Source organism: Nicotiana tomentosiformis, chromosome 7 (assembly GCF_000390325.3).
Source record: "Nicotiana tomentosiformis chromosome 7, ASM39032v3, whole genome shotgun sequence".
In the NCBI taxonomy this organism is placed as follows: Eukaryota; Viridiplantae; Streptophyta; class Magnoliopsida; order Solanales; family Solanaceae; genus Nicotiana; species Nicotiana tomentosiformis.
Window position 1 is genome coordinate 19,542,556 of NC_090818.1, and position 20,631 is coordinate 19,563,186.

Here is a 20,631-nt window from a genome sequence, read left to right on the forward strand (position 1 = left end):
TTCACTGATGGATGCGAATAACCCGACGAAGAAAGTTTAGCCTCCTACCACTGCAGGACAATATGATTTGCCAGCCATGGTAGATGTTGATGCAGTTGTTGTTCCATCCACTTCGGTCGAGCCTAACTCCAGTGCCGCAGTTATGCCTTCGCAATCATCCACAGCCCCTTCAGCAGCTCCTGCTACAACTTCCATTTCGGCTTTAAAGTCGGTGCCCATGCCTATTGCCCCACTTTCTGTGCTGTGAGTCTCCCATACATTGGTAAGCCTCAACAACTAGATACAGACAACAACTGCAAAACTGTCTGACTTATCCAGTATTATTGCAGCACAGTCTACCACTCAGGCACCTCAGTTTCCCCTGACAGTTAAGGAGACATTGAAGAAGATTCAGTTGGATGAGATCGGGGGCGACCTTGGTGCAACACGGGTCAGTGATTGAAGAGCTGGGGATAAAAGTAAAGAAGATGAGAAAGTCCCAGGCTAGCAAGAAATCAGTGGACAAGCTTCGAAGACGGGTGATCAGGCTTGCTACATCTGGAGATCTACCATTTTACATACTGATTGACCCACACCATTCAGGCACAGATCCTACAACACCAACAGCACCGGTGGCGCCAACTGTCCAGTTTGAGGAGCCAGACCTTGCTGTCGACACTGCCGAGGCAGTGCACCGGATATTCACCAACCCAGACACACCCGGAGTTGAGGATGATGAGATTCAGTTGGATGAGACTGAGGGTGGTGACATTGCTGGGGACACAGAGATGTCCAAGGAGACATAGGGAGTTTTCTTCACTCTTTCCCCCTCTTTTAATCTTATTTTGTTAAGTATTGGGGACAATGCTTATCTTTATTCGGGTGGGGTGGAGTTTATTGATCATATTTGATGCATTGTGAGACAATTGGCCTATTGGAAACAATCTCTCTATCCTCATAAGGTAGGGGTAAGGTCTGCGTACACACTACCCTCCCCAGACCCTACGATATGGGATAATACTGGGTATGTTGTTGTTGTTGTCTGAGACAATTGGCCTATAATAACTTGATATTATTCTCTTTTTCTTATTATGTATATATTCTCTCTCTTTCTCTCATTATGTATATTCATTCTATCTTCAGTAGTTTTTGCTTAGTAGCTTCTTTATTTTTTGTTTCTTTATTTGTTCTTTATTTGATTTAGTAGCTTCTTTGTTTGATTTAGTAAGCTTCATGTTTTAGTAGATAATAAGCCTTTGGTTTTCTTAATACCACGGTTCTTTCCAAAGGTAGTTGTTGTGTGAACCGGGTGACCCGTCCCAATGACGGATGGCGTAACAACCTTCTTAAGGGAATGAGTCTGTTTTTGGTGTTTAGGTAATAATAATAGTAGTAATAAATAAAAAGACCTAATTAAGTCATGCTTGAAGAGTCAAACATGCTTCAATTGGTACCAACACACTTAACTATGTGCTTATGGTTAGAAACAAAGTTTCTAAAAGAAATAGCTCTAGTTAGTGACTTTGTGACTCTTGTGTTGACTTTGGCAATCATCGAATGGTTTAATTAGACCATAATGATTTTTCAAACTTGAATGTGGTCGTTGTGGGCCCTTGACTCTGTCCTCTTTAACAATTCGGTTGCGTGAGGGGTGAGATGAATTGTTGCTAGTCCAAGTATCCGTGCGAAGGGTCTAGAACTTGCCCCGAATATGTTTCAAGGCGAAATCCTAAGTTTGCTTGGTTTGAAAAATGATTGTATGCCCTCCTTGGCCCGTTTGAGTTTTTTATTGCTAACCAATGTCATTATCCCTAGTCAACCCCTTTGAGCCTCTAGCCTTTCTTGTTTGATAACCATGTTACAAGCCTTTACATATTTTGTCGTGACCCTCTCTTGGCACCCGAGCTTTCCTTAGCACTCTTTTATAACAAATGGCTAAAAACATAAGTTTGGGGGAGAGACGAAGAACTTGAAAGAGAAATCAAGGCACAAAAATAGAAAAGAAATTATGAAAAGGAAAGGCAAGAAAAGAACAAAAAGAAAAATACAAAAACAAAAGTGAATAGGGGGAAGAGTTGAAAGGATTCAAAGACAGGTAATGATCCCAAACATGAAAAAAATCAAAGATGGAGAAAACGAATGTAAGGATTAAGAAAGAGTGAAGTTAAGTCTCTCTAATCCCCCAAGGAAAAGAAAGTGCCTCAAAGAATTGTCAAAGTGTGAGCCGAGAAGTAGAAAATGGAGTGCTTAAGGAAAGGTGTAATCACTCACCCATATTGTATCCAATCCTAATCCAAAAGCCTTCATTACATCCCGAAAGAAGTCCTACTTGATTTTAAGGCGGGTGAGCTTATATTAGTGATGATCTACATGTGGGGCAAGCCTATGGTACTTGAAGTCGTACTTGTGACATTCTTTTGAGAGAGATGAGTGAACCTTTCATAAATCTTCGAATTGAATACTAAATTTCTTAAGTGAGCTAGGCAATTGGAAAGTAAAGGAGGAAGAGTTTGAGTCCACCATGACCTACATGATAGAGCAAGAGTCATTGATGAGTACAGTCAATTCTTGAAGCTCAAATATCACATTAGAACTATACGTGCATGAATGTTTAACTTGTCTCCTTGTTGATAATAGATGAGTAGAGAAGGTAATTGTTGGTCCTAATTGATGTGTGGATGGCTCACATTTAACTCGCTGAAATGACCCTTAACTTTTGAATGTGGGAATTAATTTATTTGCTTGAGGACAAGCAAAGACTTAAGTTAGGGGGAGTTGATAAGTGTGGATTTTGATTGCTTATTAGCGCCTTTTAGCTTCTGTTTTAGTCCAAAAGCGTTGAACTATGTTCCCGAAACTAATGAAATTGTACAAAATTACAGAAAAGCTGGAAGTTTAGTCCCCCGAGATGAAATCTGACTCAAAAAGGTGTATTTTGAGGTACAGGGCAATAAAGGGCGCAGAAGTACAAATATACGGTCCGCATAAGGAATTCTACGGCCGCAAAAAAAATTGCGGACCGCAGAATTTCACCTGCGGTCGCAAACCAAGGAGAGAAGTTTAGTAGAACTTTGCGCAAAGTGCGGACCGCACATGAGTTATGCGGCTGAAAAACTGGTCTAAGAGTCAAAGATCATAGAGTATCCAAAAAGACAAAGTGTATAAGCCTCTGTGAATTGCGGATCGCACAAGAATTGTACGGCCGCAGAAGAGTTGCCTTACGGCCGCAGCCCAGAAATGTGTGTTCGCGGAAGATTGCTTCGCGACCGCAGTTCAAAAAATGCAGCCGCATAACTCCATTTCCTACCAGATGAAGAAATCTTTGGACCGCACATGGAATTGTGCGGCCGCAGAACCTCCCGATGGATATTTTTGTTTGAGATTTTCAGCCTTGTATAAATAGATGAGTTTCACAAAATTAGGTCAAGTTTGAACATATGAAGCTGTTGTAGCCGTTTTTCTTTACTACTTTAGGAAGTTTTACATTACTTTGGTGTATTTACATTAGATTTAATCATTTCAAGCTTTCATTATGAGTTTAATTAGTTTTTCTTCCTTATTTTCTTCAAAACTCATTATGAGTAGCTAGACCTTTACTAGGGTTGTGACCTAACTCTAGTGTGTAAACTTTATGGGTATCCCATTTAAATCTTGTTTACGATTGAGTGTTGATTATTTAGCTTGGTTCATGCTTTAATTATAGAATTAATGATTGCAAACATTAGTTCTTGCCTATTTGACTTAGTCTCTACTTGAGAAAGAGGGACCTAATCTAGTATAACTTAGCTAACAAGGAATTGGGTCAATTGAGAGATTGATTAACTAAATTAAAGGGTTCAACCTAGAGATAGTAATAACCTGACTTGAGCTATTATCAATTGTTTTGGGATGATACCCATTTGGTCTTGAGAAAGCCAAATTGCACAAAACCACTCTCTGATCGAGAGATATTAAGTGGGTAATGTCGAGTTGAGAGTTATAATACACCCCAATCAACAAAACAAACATTAACATTTTTATCCCATTAGGCAAATACATGGGTTATGGTCACAGCCCTAGGCCTTTTACCCATTTGGAAAAACCTTAAAAATAATTATCTCTAGTCTATTTTATTTATTTTGCTATTATTAGATTAACCGTATAATTATAAAATAAATCCTTGTTGTGAAAGTGCAATCTAGATACTCCAATTGCTCATTTGAAATATATACCCCTAACTCTCATCTTAGCTCCCAGAGGATTCGACCCCGACTCCTAGTTGGGTATTTAGTATTGCATACGACTGTTTCATATCTCTATTGAGGTGTGCTTTGGACATGATCAATATAGCGAGATTATCCTTTGTAGATGCATCTGGCGGAATCAAAATAATATTTCCTATGTCATACATTATTTGCAAATGTTAGATCAAAAGGTATGATACTGTTTTCAAGAATAACAAGTGGTGTACCAGCAACAATTTTATTACGAGGTCATACAACTCATTTTAGATTTGATATACCTTTTCAAACAACTAAAATAACCATTACAAATATATCAAACCAGAGCAATTGTGCTAAATTTATAAAAAAAAACATCAAAATTGATAATATGTGATGAAGCGCTTATGGCTAAGCGTCAAATGCTTGAAACAATTGACCGGAGTTTTAGAGATACGTTGGATATCAATGAACCATTTGATGAAAAAGTAATGATTTGGGAGGTGATTTCTATCAAGTACAACCAGTAGTTCCAAAATCGACGAAAGCCGAGACCGTAAAAGCTAGCTTGACAAAAATATACTTATGGTCTCAAATGGAAAAGATTCAACTAACAAGAAATATAAAAATAAGAAAAGATCCAGCATTAAGTGACTTCCTACTTCGTGTCGGAAATGAAAAAGAACATCCTATAAAAATGATTTGGTTCTTCCAAAATATTTGGTTATCAACCTCAACACTAATAGTAATGCATTTAATAAAGAAAATATTTCCAACATTAGATTAAAATGTAATTTGTGCAAACTGTATTAGAGAAATTAAAGGGTTATATTAGCTAGCAGAAATGAATATGTCAATCAACTACATAAAAGATTAATTGCTAAGTTTTATGGTAAAAATAAAATATTTTTTAATTTTTGACTCAACAAAAGATGATACCAATAATTACTACCAAGAAAAATACTTAAATATTTTAATACCAAATGGTAGATGTTGTCAAGTTCATTATTTTTTACAAATGTTAGTGTCACCGTATATATACTAGACTAAGTTAAAAATTGATCTTTCATTGCATATAGGTTGATTTTGAAGAAAAATATGCATGCCATGCTACTGAAAAACTTAAAGTTGCCGAATAGCTTATGTAATAGTACACAGATGGTATATAGAAGTTTTGACAATAACGTTATATATACATGCAAGGATTATAATACTGGTCAATATACTTTTAAGTATGTGTTTATCCCCGAATTTAACTTTCGTCTTCTGGAGCTAAAGAATGTCCTTTTAAATTTGTGTGAAAATAATTTCAGTACATTTTCATTTATAATAAATAAAGCACACGGATAAATATCCTAAATATTGGAATATATTTATCACAGTATATTTTCTTACACGAACAACTATATGTTACACTTTCAAGAAAGATATCAATATCGACAACAATAGTTCTCATTATGGCAAAGCAACCAAAACATTAGAAGAAAACATACATGAAAAAATATTGTCTACAAAAAAATATCCGATAAGATATCATCACATTAAATTCTTTTAAACTACAATACATAATTATCTAACTAATATGACTAATTGATCATTTGTGTAAGTTCTGATAATGTTCTTTTATTTTGAATTCATTTATTATGCTAATATAATAATATTTTTCGATATTTAGATGATTGTTGTTTTATTATACACAAAAAAATTTCATTAATTAAATTTTATTATTCATTCATATAAATAAATATTTAAACCATCACGTGTCATTAAGTGGTACGCACTATTCATATATACTAGTCTAGTATAAAACAAAACATTCGATTACCAACTATCTTTATCTCTGGACCTTCACCCCTTATGTCAACTAACCATATTGACCCTTACAGACTAATTTCTTTCATACAAATTTAAAATTCTGAGAATCTGGACGTATGAAAAGTCGACAACAAATCGACACGTGGCAAAACATTTACCTTGTAAACGATTTCATTTACCTTAGCACATAATTAATCCAAAGCTACGCTGTCCAAGATGTGATTTGAGGTGGGGCCCACATAGCACCCAACCAATTCAAATTTCTCTCCAGTACTTCGTTTCAGGCGCATTTCACGTGGCCCCACGACTCCACGTCAACAAATCAGAATCTTCCTCCAACTCTAAATCTCCACGTCAACAAAAAATATCCTGTACAAACCAAAGGAAACATCTCTTCCCGAGCCACAAGAAAAAAGCTTTTGTTCCCTTACGTACCTACCACCTGTCACTCCTTCTCACCATTCACCTCTCCCCCTTACGCTGTCGTTTTATATACATACATACACATCCCGCATCCCTAGGTCTTCCTCGTATCACATATTCTTTACATTTATACCCCTCGCCGTAGTTTCTAAGAAAAAATTTGGTGTTTCTGTGGTTTTTGTTTAAAGTAAAGGTGGTTTCAGTTTCCATCTGCAATTGGCTTCCTCTTTTTCTCTCCCCTAAATTCTCTGTCTGATTTCTTTGTCTAAGAGAATATAGAAAAGGATGAAAAACTGTGAGCTTTGTAAGGGATTGGCTAGGATGTACTGTGAATCGGACAACGCGAGTTTGTGTTGGGACTGTGATGCGAAGGTTCACTCGGCTAATTTTCTGGCGGCGAGGCATTCTAGGTCTTTGCTCTGCCACGTGTGTCAATCGCCGACGGCTTGGTCGGCGGACGGGCCGAAACTTGGACCGACGGTTTCCGTATGTGAGAGGTGCGTAGATGGATACTACCACAGGGACGAGGTAGAGGAGAGTGAAAGCGTGAACGATGAAGGAAGTACCACGGAGGATGAAGAAAATGATGATGAAGAGGATGAAGATGAGGAAATTGACGATGAAGAGGATATTGATCAAGTTGTGCCGTGGTCATCTACGCCGCCTCCACCGCCGGCTAGTTCATCCAGCAGCGAAGATTCATCTAAAGGCCGTCGGAATGTTTCGTTGAAGCGAATGCGTGAATATGATGCGGATCTTCATTCAGATGTATGAGATTTTTCTAGCTTTTGTTATTTCAGTTTTTTATATTCATTTTTCGTGAGGTTGAATACTTAAAAACTTAGTGTTTATGGTTATAGGACGATAACGGAAGCTCATTATGTAGCCAGAAAATCCACACAACGCCGTCGGTGGCGGTACACAGCGGGGACGAGGTAGCTGCCGTTGTTGTATCAACGAAAATGAGAACGCCGGCTAAGATACAGAGAACGGAAGCGAACCGAACGGATCGGCTGACGGCGCCTGGATGCACGGCGATAATGGAGTATATCAGGAGAAATAATCGGCAGAGGATAAGCTCCAGTACGGCGATCGTCGAGCTCTGTAGACTCAGTGATGACTCAAGGACCGTTGATCTGGAAAGCTCGGAGACGTCGTAACCGTCGGATTGACCATTCGTTTCAGTTACATTACGTCATTTCTACTTTTGTTACTTACCCTTTACCCAAATCTTGTAGTCGGTGGATTTCAGATGATAGTTATAGGATAAGAGTGGATTTGTTCTATGTACTAATCTTTTCAGAGTTAGGACCATTTGCTAGTATATGCTATTTTTATTTACTGTATGTAATTTATTTAGGATAATAACTACTAATATTAAGAAGAGGAATGCTTTTAAACACATTTCTAACATATCTTGCCACAATGCATTACTTCTTTTTCTTCCTTTCTCTTTGAGTTATTGTTTAGTTTACTAACGAAATAACCCTGCACATATACTGCCATTTGGTCCCAGCGTTCTCTCAATACTACAACGAATTCAAGATTTTAAATCAATTAGTACAAGTTAGCGAACATCTTTACTCTTTTGCAATTTATGCAAGGGTTTCATTTATATTCTTTAATAGTAAGTAATTTTTACACTATCTGATTAATATAACTTGTTTGAACAAATTATGTGTCCTTTTTTTAGATTTTTGTTATCTTTTATTATTGTTTGCTGCTACTAATTTTTTTTTTTTTTTTGTTTTCTTTAATCGATAGTTTATCTAAAATAATTTTTCTATCTTTTTAAGGTGGGATGAGGTAGGCATATAACTATCCTCCTCAGATTTCGCTCTTTGTTTTTTTTTTTCCTCCTCAATTTCACTCGTGAAATTATAATTAATTTGCTGTTATTTTCGTGAAATAACCAGCCGAATGTAATGATTTCTAAGGAACCTTTAGCCTCTCACAAGAAACCCATGGTGAGTGGTTTGTTAGAGATGTTAGTTGCACCGCTCGTTTTTAGCACCTCTAATTTTAGAAATGGTAGAAAGCTGCAGACTACAACAATTTGAGGTCATTTTAAGTGTGGAAAATTGTATGGAGTGGTTCAAATTCGACAAGATAGACGAACGGCCGAAAACTTTAGCTATTAAACAGAATATATATGTATATATTCAAATTTGTCTGCGTTTGCCAAACACCACTCATTCTTTACTTTTCTTTTGCTTTTATTATAAATCACAATTCACACACAATGATGACTCGTTTTCACGAGATTAGTGAACCTAATTTGTTCTCCCTTTATTTTGTCTATTATTTTTATTCGAGGCATCTGTTCAGCAGATATTTTCAGGTTAATTTAATATATTTTGTAAATATCTTGAGGTTGATAAGACTTTGATAGTGGCCATAAATTGAGGATTAGTGTCCCACCTCTCATCCTTTTGAATTATTAAGCAAACTATATTTGAGGCCGGCAATCACATCAACTTTGACAAAGCTTTTTCTGTAGGCATCACCCCATCAAATTTGAAGAAAACTGCTAAGAAAGATTATAGAACAAAGCCCACGGTTTTCATATATCGACTAATTTATGCAATTTTTTCCTAATTTACACTACTACTATTACTTTCATATTTCTATCTTGCCACCTCCTCACGTCTCTGTCTGTAAATCATTTTTCTTTTGAGTTTAACTTCTATATCATAATAATGAAAATGTTAATACATTTATATTATCATATCATTCACGGATAACTATTTTTAAAGGTGAGATTAGTAAGTTAAAACCAAAGCACATTATCTTTTACGATAAGTTAAGATACACACTGATAATGAAAATTATATTTTACAGTAACAATATCAATTTTTTTGTATAGTTTTCTCATGAACTACCGGTCATCTCGTACTATTGGGTCAAAGCAATAGAAATAAGAGATGAAACCTCTGTGGGAGAGAGGGATTAGATCGCAAAATATAAATATAGTACTTGGCTTAGAGAAATTCTACTTCAATTTATACTTGTCCATTAACTTGTGGTCTAGCGATGTCTTGCTTATACATTGAGTGTCCAGTAGGTTAGAAGTCACAAATTGGAATCTTGAGAGAGAAGTGTCCGTTTATATCCAAAATTAAGAATTTTTGGAATCATCATGTTTTAAATTGGTGTTAACTGTTATTTTTATTACTATTTCAACTTGGACTTAGTTTTTTTTTTTTCTTCCGAAAAACCACCTAGTTCCGATTGGATTATAGGTGAGCTTTATTATTAAAACTTCAAAAGCTATCAACAAAAAGACATGGCATCTACCTCATCTTTCAACCATGTCGTGTTAGAAATAAAAACTAGCTTAATTGTTTCCTGCAGATATAAAATTCTCTGTTTCTTTTTCTTTTTTAAGATCTTTCTTTTTGCATAAACATTTCCTTTTTCAGACGCTTGACACGCCGATTGAATCTGCATAACTTACTAGATAAATTGACAATAAATTTGGGGTTGGGGGGGGAAGGGGGAAGCTACTTTGAATACTAAAATAAACTATTGATCACACGACAATATAATAATGTTATGTATTCATTGGCAAAAACAAGTTAATTTTAAACCTTTTATTTTATCCTTAATAAAATAATTTTATAGTCACACAAATATTATGACCTATTTAAGACTATAAATTTCAAAATTTTATTTATTTCATAAACTTTGTATTCACGTCAAACATATTGACATACAATGTAACAAAGATAGTACGAAATTTGTCAATTATATGGGGGAACATTGTTTGAATTTGTAAATCATTTAATTGTGACTAGTTTAGTACTAAACCAAGAATAAATATAACGGTTTCGAGTTTTTAAACCTAGACGCAATTGTGAAATATGAAAATAAAGCCATTCCAACAAGAAGAATAAATAAAGACCACTTGTAGGATATAGTAAAATAGTTTGATTAATTCAGAAGAAAAGAAAAAGGAGAATCAGGTAGACTTCTTCTATCTTGTGGTATAGAGTTCAATAGACACATAAAAAAAAATATTTGAAATGGCTTTTACAATATGTGGCTATGGTTTTAATTACTGTACAAGATATTATGAGGGGTTGCCTTGTAAATCTATCTTTAAATTGTGACCATCATTTATATTTTATGTTGGAGTCTTTGGACCTACTCCTCTTTAATTATTACTATTTGTTTTTCATTTTGTCGTTCACAATAACACCACTTGGTTCAAGTCCAGTCCCTGTATATACGATTCACTTGTTTTAATAATGCCTTCAATTTCTACAACATGTCCATTTAATACTCTTAAATCTCCTGCCTCCCTTTTTTTTTTTTTTTTTTTTTTTTTTAATGTCCAAAGTTTGATCCAACACCATAACTTTTAAGTTCTCTTTGTATCTTCTTCAATTGGGCACAGTTTCACCTAATTCAATTGAGCTAATACAAGATAATACTCCCCTTCCCAGTCATTTTTCCACGTAGTTGATAAGCAGAGTTAAAAAAAATGACCTAGCTTAACCCCAAAAGCTAATTAATAAAGAAAGAGATAAGGATTGTCCTATATCTTATAAGGATACAATAACTCTGAAACCTTAAAAGTTAGCTCATAAACTGCTCAATATCATATATAGATACAATTTCTTCTTGGAAAAAAAATCAAACATAGCATGATTTACAACTACTAATTGAAAAATAGTCATAGGTTCAAAAGTAATCGAAATTTAACCATTTTTCACGTAAAAATAAAATATGAACAAAATCCTCCTTAAAATTCAGGAAAACTTTCGGCATAATATGCTTGTGAATACCTAGTTTTTGCACGCTTTTTTCAAAAAATAATAATAATAATAATAATAATAATAATAATAATAATAATAATAATAACTTTTGGATTATTTTAGCTATTTTTAGTTGTTTTCCTTTGAATTTATTTGCGCATTTTTATGTGAGTTTAAATAAAAAGTACTAAAATATTTTTACTTTTTATTTGTATATTTTAGTTTGCATCTTTAAAGGATTTTCTTTTTACTAGTATATGTTTTTTAGATTAAATAAGCTATAATTTCATTATAAAGACAAGAGATTGGGCTAGTGTATTTTAATTGAAATTGAACCGAAATTGGCCCAAATTTTGAGCCCAATTCGGTCATACCTAGTCCAAAATGACTGGCCAAGACTTGGTCCAAAACGGCGTCGTTTCATTAAGTGAATCAAGATTAAATCTCATCCATTCATCTCTCGCTCATCCAATGGTCCACAATCAATCTCCCAACTAGGTATTTAAGACTTAGAAATGCTGAAATTTTGCCCCCATTTCCCCCATAATTCTTTTCTTCTTCCTCTCTAGCCGTCGCCGCCGGTAATCGCCCACCGGCGACGGACCACCTCCAAATACCCCCAAATTCGCACCATATATTCTCCACAACCTCCTCTTTCCATATCTCCAAACCAAATCTTTCAATTCCACCAAATCTTTCTAAACCTTCTCAAACTCCTTGAATCTTAGATCTAGGAAACTTTAACTGCCACTTTTTTGCCCAAATTCTTGAAACTCCGGCCACTATCACCCCACAATACCTACATCAACGGATAGAGCTACATCAACGGATAGAACTCCTCAATACCTATCTATTGATGTCAATTCCACCCCGAAAATCCGGCGACCAAAAATGCGGCCAAATTCCTGCGACCACCTCGAACGCCCTCCCCTATTCTCGTTTTCTTTTTCTATTTTTTCTAATTGTATTGTAGTTAGTTTATGTCTAGCATAATTTTTGATTTTTTTATTATTTGTATTATTATTATTTAGTATTTATATTTTATTATTAGTTGTGTTTAATGTGTGTTAGCTTAGTCGTTCATAGTTACTAATCACTGATAATTAGTTATTCATTAGCTTTGAAATAACTATTCGCTTAGTCATGATAGTTAATAATAAAAGCTTCAAGTGCTTAGTGAAATTGTTTATATTGGATTTGAGTATTTGAGTTTTGTGTTGTTAAAAGCTGAAATTAAAGAAGGAATAATACAAGCTTGGTTGTTTTTACTGTTCAAAGACCTTTGCTCCGTAGGAGACGCACTTCATAGTTTGAGTCTTTCAACCTCATTCGTAGGAGACGCACTTCCTAGTTTGAGTCATTCTAATAGGAGACACACTTCTTAATCCAAACCACCAATCCTAGGAGACGCACTTCCTAGTCCAAGTCCTTCAACCTCATTCGTAGGAGACACACTTCCTATTTTAAGTCATTCCAATAGGAGACACACTTCCTAATCCAAACCACCAATCCTAGGAGACGCACTTCCTAGTTCGAGTCCTTCAACCTCACTCGTAGGAGACACACTTCCTAGTTTGAGTCATTCCAATAGGAGACGCACTTCATAGTCTGAGTCTTTCAAGCTCATTCGTAGGAGACACACTTCCTAGTTTGAGTCATTCCAATAGGAGACACACTTCTTAATCTAAACCACCAACCCTAGGAGACGCACTTCTTAGTCCAAGTCCTTCAACCTCATTCGTAGGAGACACACTTCCTATTTTAAGTCATTCCAATAGGAGACGCACTTCCTAATCCAAACCACCAATCCTAGGAGACGCACTTTGGGGTCATCATTAAATTTAATAATTATTTTTGTATTTTAAGACCTCAAAAAGTACTATTTATCATTTTTCGACTTGCGTGCGTAATCCGTATAATTTTCCGAAAAGCGTTTATATGAAAAATTGATTAAAATGTGAAATAGAGCTTTAAAACTCAATTAAGTTAACTTTGGTCAATATTTTTAGCAAACGGACCCGGATCAATATTTTTAAAATTTTGGTAGGTCCGTCTCGTGATTTGGGACTTGGGCGTATGGCCAAAATTTTATTTGGAGGTCCCTAACTCAAGTTATGGTCATTTAACGAAAACTAGAAATTTAAAAGCTAAAGATTTCCAAAGTTTGACCACGGATTTGACTTTTTGATATCGGGGTCGGAATCCGATTTTGGAAAATGGAATAGCTCCGTTATGTTATTTATGACTTGTGTTCCAAATGTGATGTCATTCCGGATTCATTTAACATGTTTCGGCACAAGTTTTGTAAATTGAAAAGTTTGAAACTCTTAAGTCCGAATCAAGGTGTGAATTGTAATTTCGATGTTATTTGATGTGATTTGAGAACCCCGAGTAAATTCGTATTATGTTACGGGACTGGTTGGTATAATTGGACGAGGTCCCGAGGGGCTCGGGTGAGTTTCGAACGAGCCTCAGACCATTTTTGTTTAAGAAAACATAGCTAGAATTCTGGTGCTTCATAGTAGTAGTTACCGTCGATGCGATCGCGCGACTATGTCCGCGATCGCGAAGGCTTAATATCACGGATGAAAAATTTAAACTATGCGATCACATAGTAACGTCCGCGGTCGCACAGTGGCAGCAGTCAAGGCACCGCGAACGCGAGGGCCAAGCCGCGTTCGCGAAAAAGGAATGAGACAGAAGTTAAAGCATAAAATTTGTGCTACGCGATCGTACAAGGTAGTCCGCGATCGCGGAAGGCTAAGAAACTGTGCTTCGCATTCGCGAGAGATATCGTGTTCCCGTAGAGCAAACGATGGATAGCCTAAAAATGTGCTTCGCGACCGCGAAGCATTGTCCACGATCGCATAGGGTAATAACCTGCGCAAACAGAACTTAAGTTCTAGAAATGGGATTTCGTCCCATTTTCTACCATTTTCGATTTTGAGCTCGGGTAAGACGACTTTTGGGCGATTTTTACGATAAAACATTGGGGTAAATGTTCCTTATCCTATATTGATTATATTTCATGATTCCATACTCATTTACATCATGAATCCGTGAATTTATTGGAGAAAAATCAGATTTTTATAAAATCTTCCAAAAATATAAAATTTAGATTTGAAGGTCAATTCGATGTCGGAATTCGATAATTTTTGTATGGTTAAACTCGTATCGGAACGAGTATTCAAATTTCGTAAGTTTTTTTGAGATTCGAGATGTGGGGCCCACTCTTGAATTTTGAGATGAATTTCGGATTTTAATCCGGAAAATTAGTAAATTCATATGGAATTAATTTCTACGATTTGTATTGAGTATATTGAATTGTTTATGACTATATTTGAAGATTTTAGACACGAATTCCCGAGGCAAAGGTTTATTGGAATCTTGAATTTGGTTACAAGGCGAGGTAAGTGTCGTGATTAACCTTGACTTGACGAAATAGAACCCTTAAATTATTTGTTATATGAAATTTATGTGAACGACGTATAGGCGAGGTGAAGAGTGTCTATACGTCCTCAAATTAATTATTTGCATAATTATTTAAAAATCATAAATTATTTTAAATCATGAATTAATTATTATATTAATTATTTTTCTCATACTTCTTGCTCAATATTATGCCTTGAATCCATGATATATATGCTACATGCTTGTTTGATTTATGTGACTTAATTGCTACTTGAAATTTAGCATTATAATTATTAAATTGCCTATTTCGTCCTTAATTTCCATAATTAATTGCTACTTGTCATCACTTATTTCTAAATAGATCATAATTATCGTATGCTTATTGTCTAATAATTTTTTATTGAATGTGGTATTTATTGGAGTATTTTTATTACCTTTAAGAGTTGTTAATTTATATTGTTGGAGCGGGTTGCACGCCGTTGTGATGACCTAAAATGTCATCTTTAAATTTAATAATTAATTTTGTATTATAAGACCTCAAAAAGTACTATTTATCATTCCTCGACTTGTGTGCGCAGTCCATAAAATTTTCCAAAAAGTTTTTATGTGAAAAATGGATTAAAATATGAATTAGAGCTTAAAAACTCAACTGAGTTGACTTTGGTCAACATTTTGAGCAAACGGACTCAGATCAATGTTTTGACAGTTCCGGTAGGTTCGTATCGTGATTTGGGACTAGAGCGTATGCTCGGAATCAAATTCCGAGGCCCCTAGCCCGAGATATGGAATTTTGATAAAAATTAAAAGTTTAAGTTCAAATAGTGACCGAATGTCGAATTATGTGCAAACGATCCAGAATAGAATTTTAATAATTCCAATAGCTCCGTGTGGTGATTTTGGACTTAGGAGCATGATTAGAATTTTATTTAAAAGTCCGTAGTGGAATTAGGCTTGAAATGCCAAAAGTTGAATTTTTGGAAAGTTTGACCAGGGGTTGACTTTTTGATATCGAGATCGGAATTTGATTCTGAAAATTGGAATAGGTCTGTTATGTCATTTATGACTTGTGTGTAAAATTTGAAGTCATTCTGAATTGATTTGATGTGTTTCGACACAAGAGATAGAATTTGAAAGTTCAAAGTTCATAAATTTTGATTTGAGGTGCGATTCATCGTTTTGATGTTGTTTGATGTGGTTTGAAGCCTCAACTAAGTTCGTATTATATTTTAGGACATGTTGTTATAATTGGTTAAGGTCCTGAGGGTCTCGGGTGGATTTCGAAAGGTAAACGAAATGGATTTCGAACAAAGAGGGTTGGTGGAAATTTCTGTTGCAGAGCTGTTCGCCAGAAATTTCTGGTGTGTGGAGCCAACTTTGGAATCTTATATCTCGCAATCTATAAGGAATCGATTCTATAATGGAAAAATGTAGCCCTTTGATTTAAAAGCACTCAAATTATTACTACTGTTCGAGTGCGGGTTCGCAGATTTATTGAGGGTCTCCACCCTAGTATCAGATACAGTATGGCCCGAGAGCTAGTCCATAAAATTCGAGGTAAGTGACTTGTCTAACCTTGTGTAGGGTAAATTCCCCCTAGGATTGATAATTGTAATGTGTGGAAAGTTGTTTATACGAGGTGACGAGTGTGTACACGGGCTAAATGTGAAAGATTATGTTTTAAATTGTGTAGATCATAGTTGCGCATTAATTAAATTATTTCATTTTGTTATATTCTTTATTATTGATTTAATGTTTATACTTCAAATTTGTTTGACCTTTTCCTGCTAATTATTTTACCTGTTTAGTTGAAACTTGGTTTCTTTTATTTTGTGCATTATTTGAAGGTTGATTTTCTTTAAATTAAATATTATTAATATGAAGTATTTGATATTTTTAAACTTGATATTGAAGCAACGTATTAAAGATTTTAAAATATTATTTTTCTGAATTATTTACTCCTGAATATTTTTGTAAGATTTCCGTACTCATTGTGATGGAGTCGTGAGCTCTTTATTATGGAAAAATATTATTGATGATTTATTTTGGCATGAGCCCTAAGCTCTTTATTGTGGAAAAATATTGTTGTTGAATTATTTTGGCAAGTTAAATTATTTGAGCACTTGAGGTACAAATTGTAATATATTATGATATTGATAAGCATGTAGTGGTATAAGGTCTGGGTATTGAAACGCATGTGGTAAGATAAGGGTGTCTTAATACGCGTGGCTAGTAGGGGGGCTACTAGAAGTCATTCGGTGTGATAAGGATGGCTAAAACGCGGGATGCTATTTCGGAAAAAATATTTTCTTTAAAATAAATTGTGAAGGCTCCCGCGGTGAGATAAGGAAATGAGATATTGTGAATATATTTATGACTTGGGACTACGAGGCGGTACCTCGAGAGTGCCCTTGTTGATAATAATTTATGGCCGTAGTTGCCTTTGAGTTTTGTTGTGATCTTTCTTAAAGTTAAAAAGAAATTCTGTTTTGTTTTCACGAGGTATTTATTTGCCATTATTTGGTGTAATTAAATGTGACATACTACTTGATTCATTTCCATTGTCATTTTATCTTATTATATTATTTAAATATTTTTACCATGTCATTATTTATTCTCCAGTAGGGCCTGACTTAACCCCGTCACTACTCTACCGAGGTTAGGCTTGGCACTTACTGGGTACCGCTGTGGTGTACTTATACTACGCTTCTGCACATCTTTTTGTGTAGATCCAGGTACATCTTATCAGATCAGGCATCAATAAATTAGCTGTACGAGGAGACTTCGAGGTATATCTGCCAGCGCCCGCAGACTCCGGAGTCCCCTTCTATTCTGGTTATGTTGCTTCCTTATTTTCTTTAGACTCTATTATATAGAGACATTGAGGATAAATTATTAGAAGCTTGTGATTTATTTCTACCGGGTTTTGGGAGTTGAAATTGTTTGAATTGTAGTTTATTTATTTCAGATATTTATTATTATTCCACATTGATAGGCTTACCTAGTCTTAGAGACTAGGTGCCATCACGATATCCTACGGAGGGAATTTGGGGTCGTGACAAGTTGGTATCAGAGCTTTAGGTTCATAGGTGTTATGAGTCACAAGCAGGTTTAGTAGACTCTTGCAGATAAGTACAGAGACGTCTGTACTTATCTTCGGGAGGCTATGGAACTGTTAGAAAAATATTCACTTCTTTGATTCCTTATCGTGCGGCATTGATTTAGCTTGAAACATATATCTCATATTCCTTTGTATCCACTCGTGTATGACATTGCGCACTTGGTATCAGTTGTGCTTCGACGGTTCGTGATGCCGCAGATGGACTACGATGGAGCCAGAGATGCTCAAACATTGCCTTAACGTGTGATTCCGACTGAAGATGCGGGCGTATTGAGAGATCACCTAGTGAATCATGTGCGGGGTGAAACGGACATTGGCGTCTGGTTGATCTATACCAGCTGTGAAGGTTATTATTCTGGATCATCGGACATTGTGACCTATGACTTCACGCTATCCACTATTAATGGGTGGATTGCGGGATCATGTATTATATCAGTATTGTGCCTGAAATGTATATATGTGGTACTGAAAGGTTCCCTAAAATTTACACATGTTTAAGGCCTGAGATTTTGTAGAGGATAAGGTTGGGACTTGCGGTATGTCCTCCTCCTTAGTAATCCTATACTTCAATACCAAATGAGTTATAGAAACAACTCTAAATTTGCAGAAGGTCTACGCAGCGTGGACATCACTGTTGTGGATTTTGGGGTGCTTCGGAGGAAGTACACTTGTTGACGAGAGTCTGGACTATGTGGTTCGTGACAAGATTTGTTTGTATGGAGCTCTACTTTTGTGATCGTTGTGTATAAATATGGGTAAGGGTTACCCCAAAGAAGAATTGAAGAGTATGTTAAGAAATGGGTCAGCTCAACAATGATGAGTCAGCATAACAAAATAAGAAATTTGCCTTGGGAGAGATAATTCTCCACCGGTGTTCATGGCAAGCCTATGAAGAGAGCATACCAGCCAATGCACACCGCCCACTTGCTCAATTCTCAGAAACGCTTTTGAAAGAGTTTGTTTCTAGGACTCTCCGTAATGCGTGGCGTATAGGGTTTGAATGGTTGCGTCAGGTCACCATTGACGGTGTCAGAATATTCCATCAAGTTCAATAAGTTAGCCCATCATATTCCTACTTTGCTTCCTATAGCCAGAGGGCGAGTCCACAGACTCATTAAAGGACTCAATTATGATCGTAAAATTTTGTCGACTTGGGAGCTACAAGCTAATACTTCATTTCTGCTAGTTGTACAAATTACCAAGATATTAGAATGTGTTCGGGGTGAGGAAAAATGGAAACTAAGGAGACCAATACGTCTCGAGGTTCTGGGGGATTCAGTGGATTCTACTTTGCAAGTATAAATCATTATAGAGGGGGCTCGGGCAGTCGGCCAGCCCAGTCCGCACATTGGATTACTCGGGGTGCTCCAGTAAGATCTTTTAATGCACCACCGACATGAGTTCTTACAATGGTTATTCTAGTTATCTGGCACAGACTCAATATGAGCAGCCTAACCCGCAAAGGGGTTGTTATGAATACGGTGATACTAGGCACATCATGAAAAAATTGTCCCAAATTTGGGAGAGACTTATTTCATCAAAGCACTCAGGCTACGTGCCCCATTGCAGTAACTACACCACCCACACGACCAATTAGGGGTGGAGGACAGACGAGTATAAGGTGTCCTAGAGGTGGAGACCCAACCGTTGATATATTTGTTTTGTGGTATGGCGGAGGTCGATACATCAGTTGGTTTCGTTACAGGTACGGCCTTGATATAATATAAATAAATAATTTCCTTAACTTGATTCGGTTATGAGTATCGAGATGAGTCCTCCTATTATGCTCCACTTATGAGTGAATTTCATAATTATATAATCTACTTATGTGTTTACTCCTGTTGGGAGATTCCATGGAGATAACTACACCTATCATTCTATGTTGGTCACTAATAAGACCTGTGAGGCTAAATATGGCTTTCTGTTACTCATTTCGGTAAGTTTTGATGTAATTTACGGATAATTAATTATAAATTGTGAATTATATGCCCTACCGGTGTGGGGTTCATTATGTGTTGTGATTTGTTTAACGGAAATTATTTAGAAGGAGCAAATGAAAAGTTTCGATTGGCACGATGTGCATATTACTTGTGATTCAGAACCGAGGACGAGATCCTCGCATTTTAATATAAATTGATATGTTTAAACCGGGCTACGAGCTGCGGTGGAAGTTATATAAGGACGAGATCTTTGTGAGAAAAATTCTTGTGTTTAAGTTCTCCCTTGTGAATTTTAATTTGTACTATAGTACTAATAGGGAGTCATGCATGTTAGGCTTATTTAAAAATTCTATATGAAATTCTCAGTGCATACTTGCCAATTTTTTGTTGTAATTATTGAGTTTTAACCTACGAGGTAGGTTCCGCCCAGGTAACGTTAAATGTGACTCATTAATTCAGGTAAAGAATTATGAGGTCTTCATGCCTCGTATCTCGTTATCAGTATTGTGGAGGTTTGAAACGAGATTTTTGTTAACATGAAGTTAATTGACGATTTTGTAATTGATTATGAACAACTATTAAGACCATATTGACCCAGAAGGGTGCTCCGTGCATATGGACCGAGGAATGTGAAGAGAGCTTCCAAAAGCTCAAAACAGCTTTGACTACAACCCCAATGTTGGTATTACCTACAGGTTCAGGGTCTTATATTGTGTATTGTGATGCGTTGCGTATTGACCTCGGCGCAATGTTGATGCAAGACGGTAGGGTGATTGCCTACGCGTCCAAACAGTTAAAGGTGTATGAGAAGAATTATCCTGTACACAACCTTGAGTTATCAGTTATTGTTCATGCCTTAAAGATTTGGCGGCATTATCTGTACGGTGTCCATTGCGAGGTCTACACCGATCACCGAAGTCTACAACATCTGTTTAAACAGAAGGATATAAATTTGCGGCAACGGAGATGGTTGGAGTTGCTTAAGG

The 20,631-nt window shown here is 36.0% G+C and overlaps 1 protein-coding gene across 1 annotated transcript; it reads left to right on the forward strand.

Moving 5' to 3' along the window:
- The first annotated feature begins 6,529 nt into the window (after window positions 1–6,529).
- Window positions 6,530–7,829, forward strand: LOC104100115 (zinc finger protein CONSTANS-LIKE 4-like). The gene is made up of 2 exons (XM_009607283.4): window positions 6,530–7,184; window positions 7,277–7,829. The coding sequence occupies exons 1-2, from the start codon at window positions 6,702–6,704 to the stop codon at window positions 7,574–7,576; spliced, it is 783 nt and encodes a 260-aa protein (XP_009605578.1). The 5' UTR covers window positions 6,530–6,701; the 3' UTR covers window positions 7,577–7,829.
- Window positions 7,830–20,631: the final 12,802 nt, after the last annotated feature.

Coding starts and splice junctions, on each gene's coding strand:
- LOC104100115 (XM_009607283.4), top strand. CDS start 6,702: ATGAAAAACTGTGAGCTTTGTAAGGGATTGGCTAGGATGTACTGTGAA. Junction 7,185..7,276: donor ATGCGGATCTTCATTCAGAT/GTATGAGATTTT, acceptor TTATGGTTATAG/GACGATAACGGAAGCTCATT.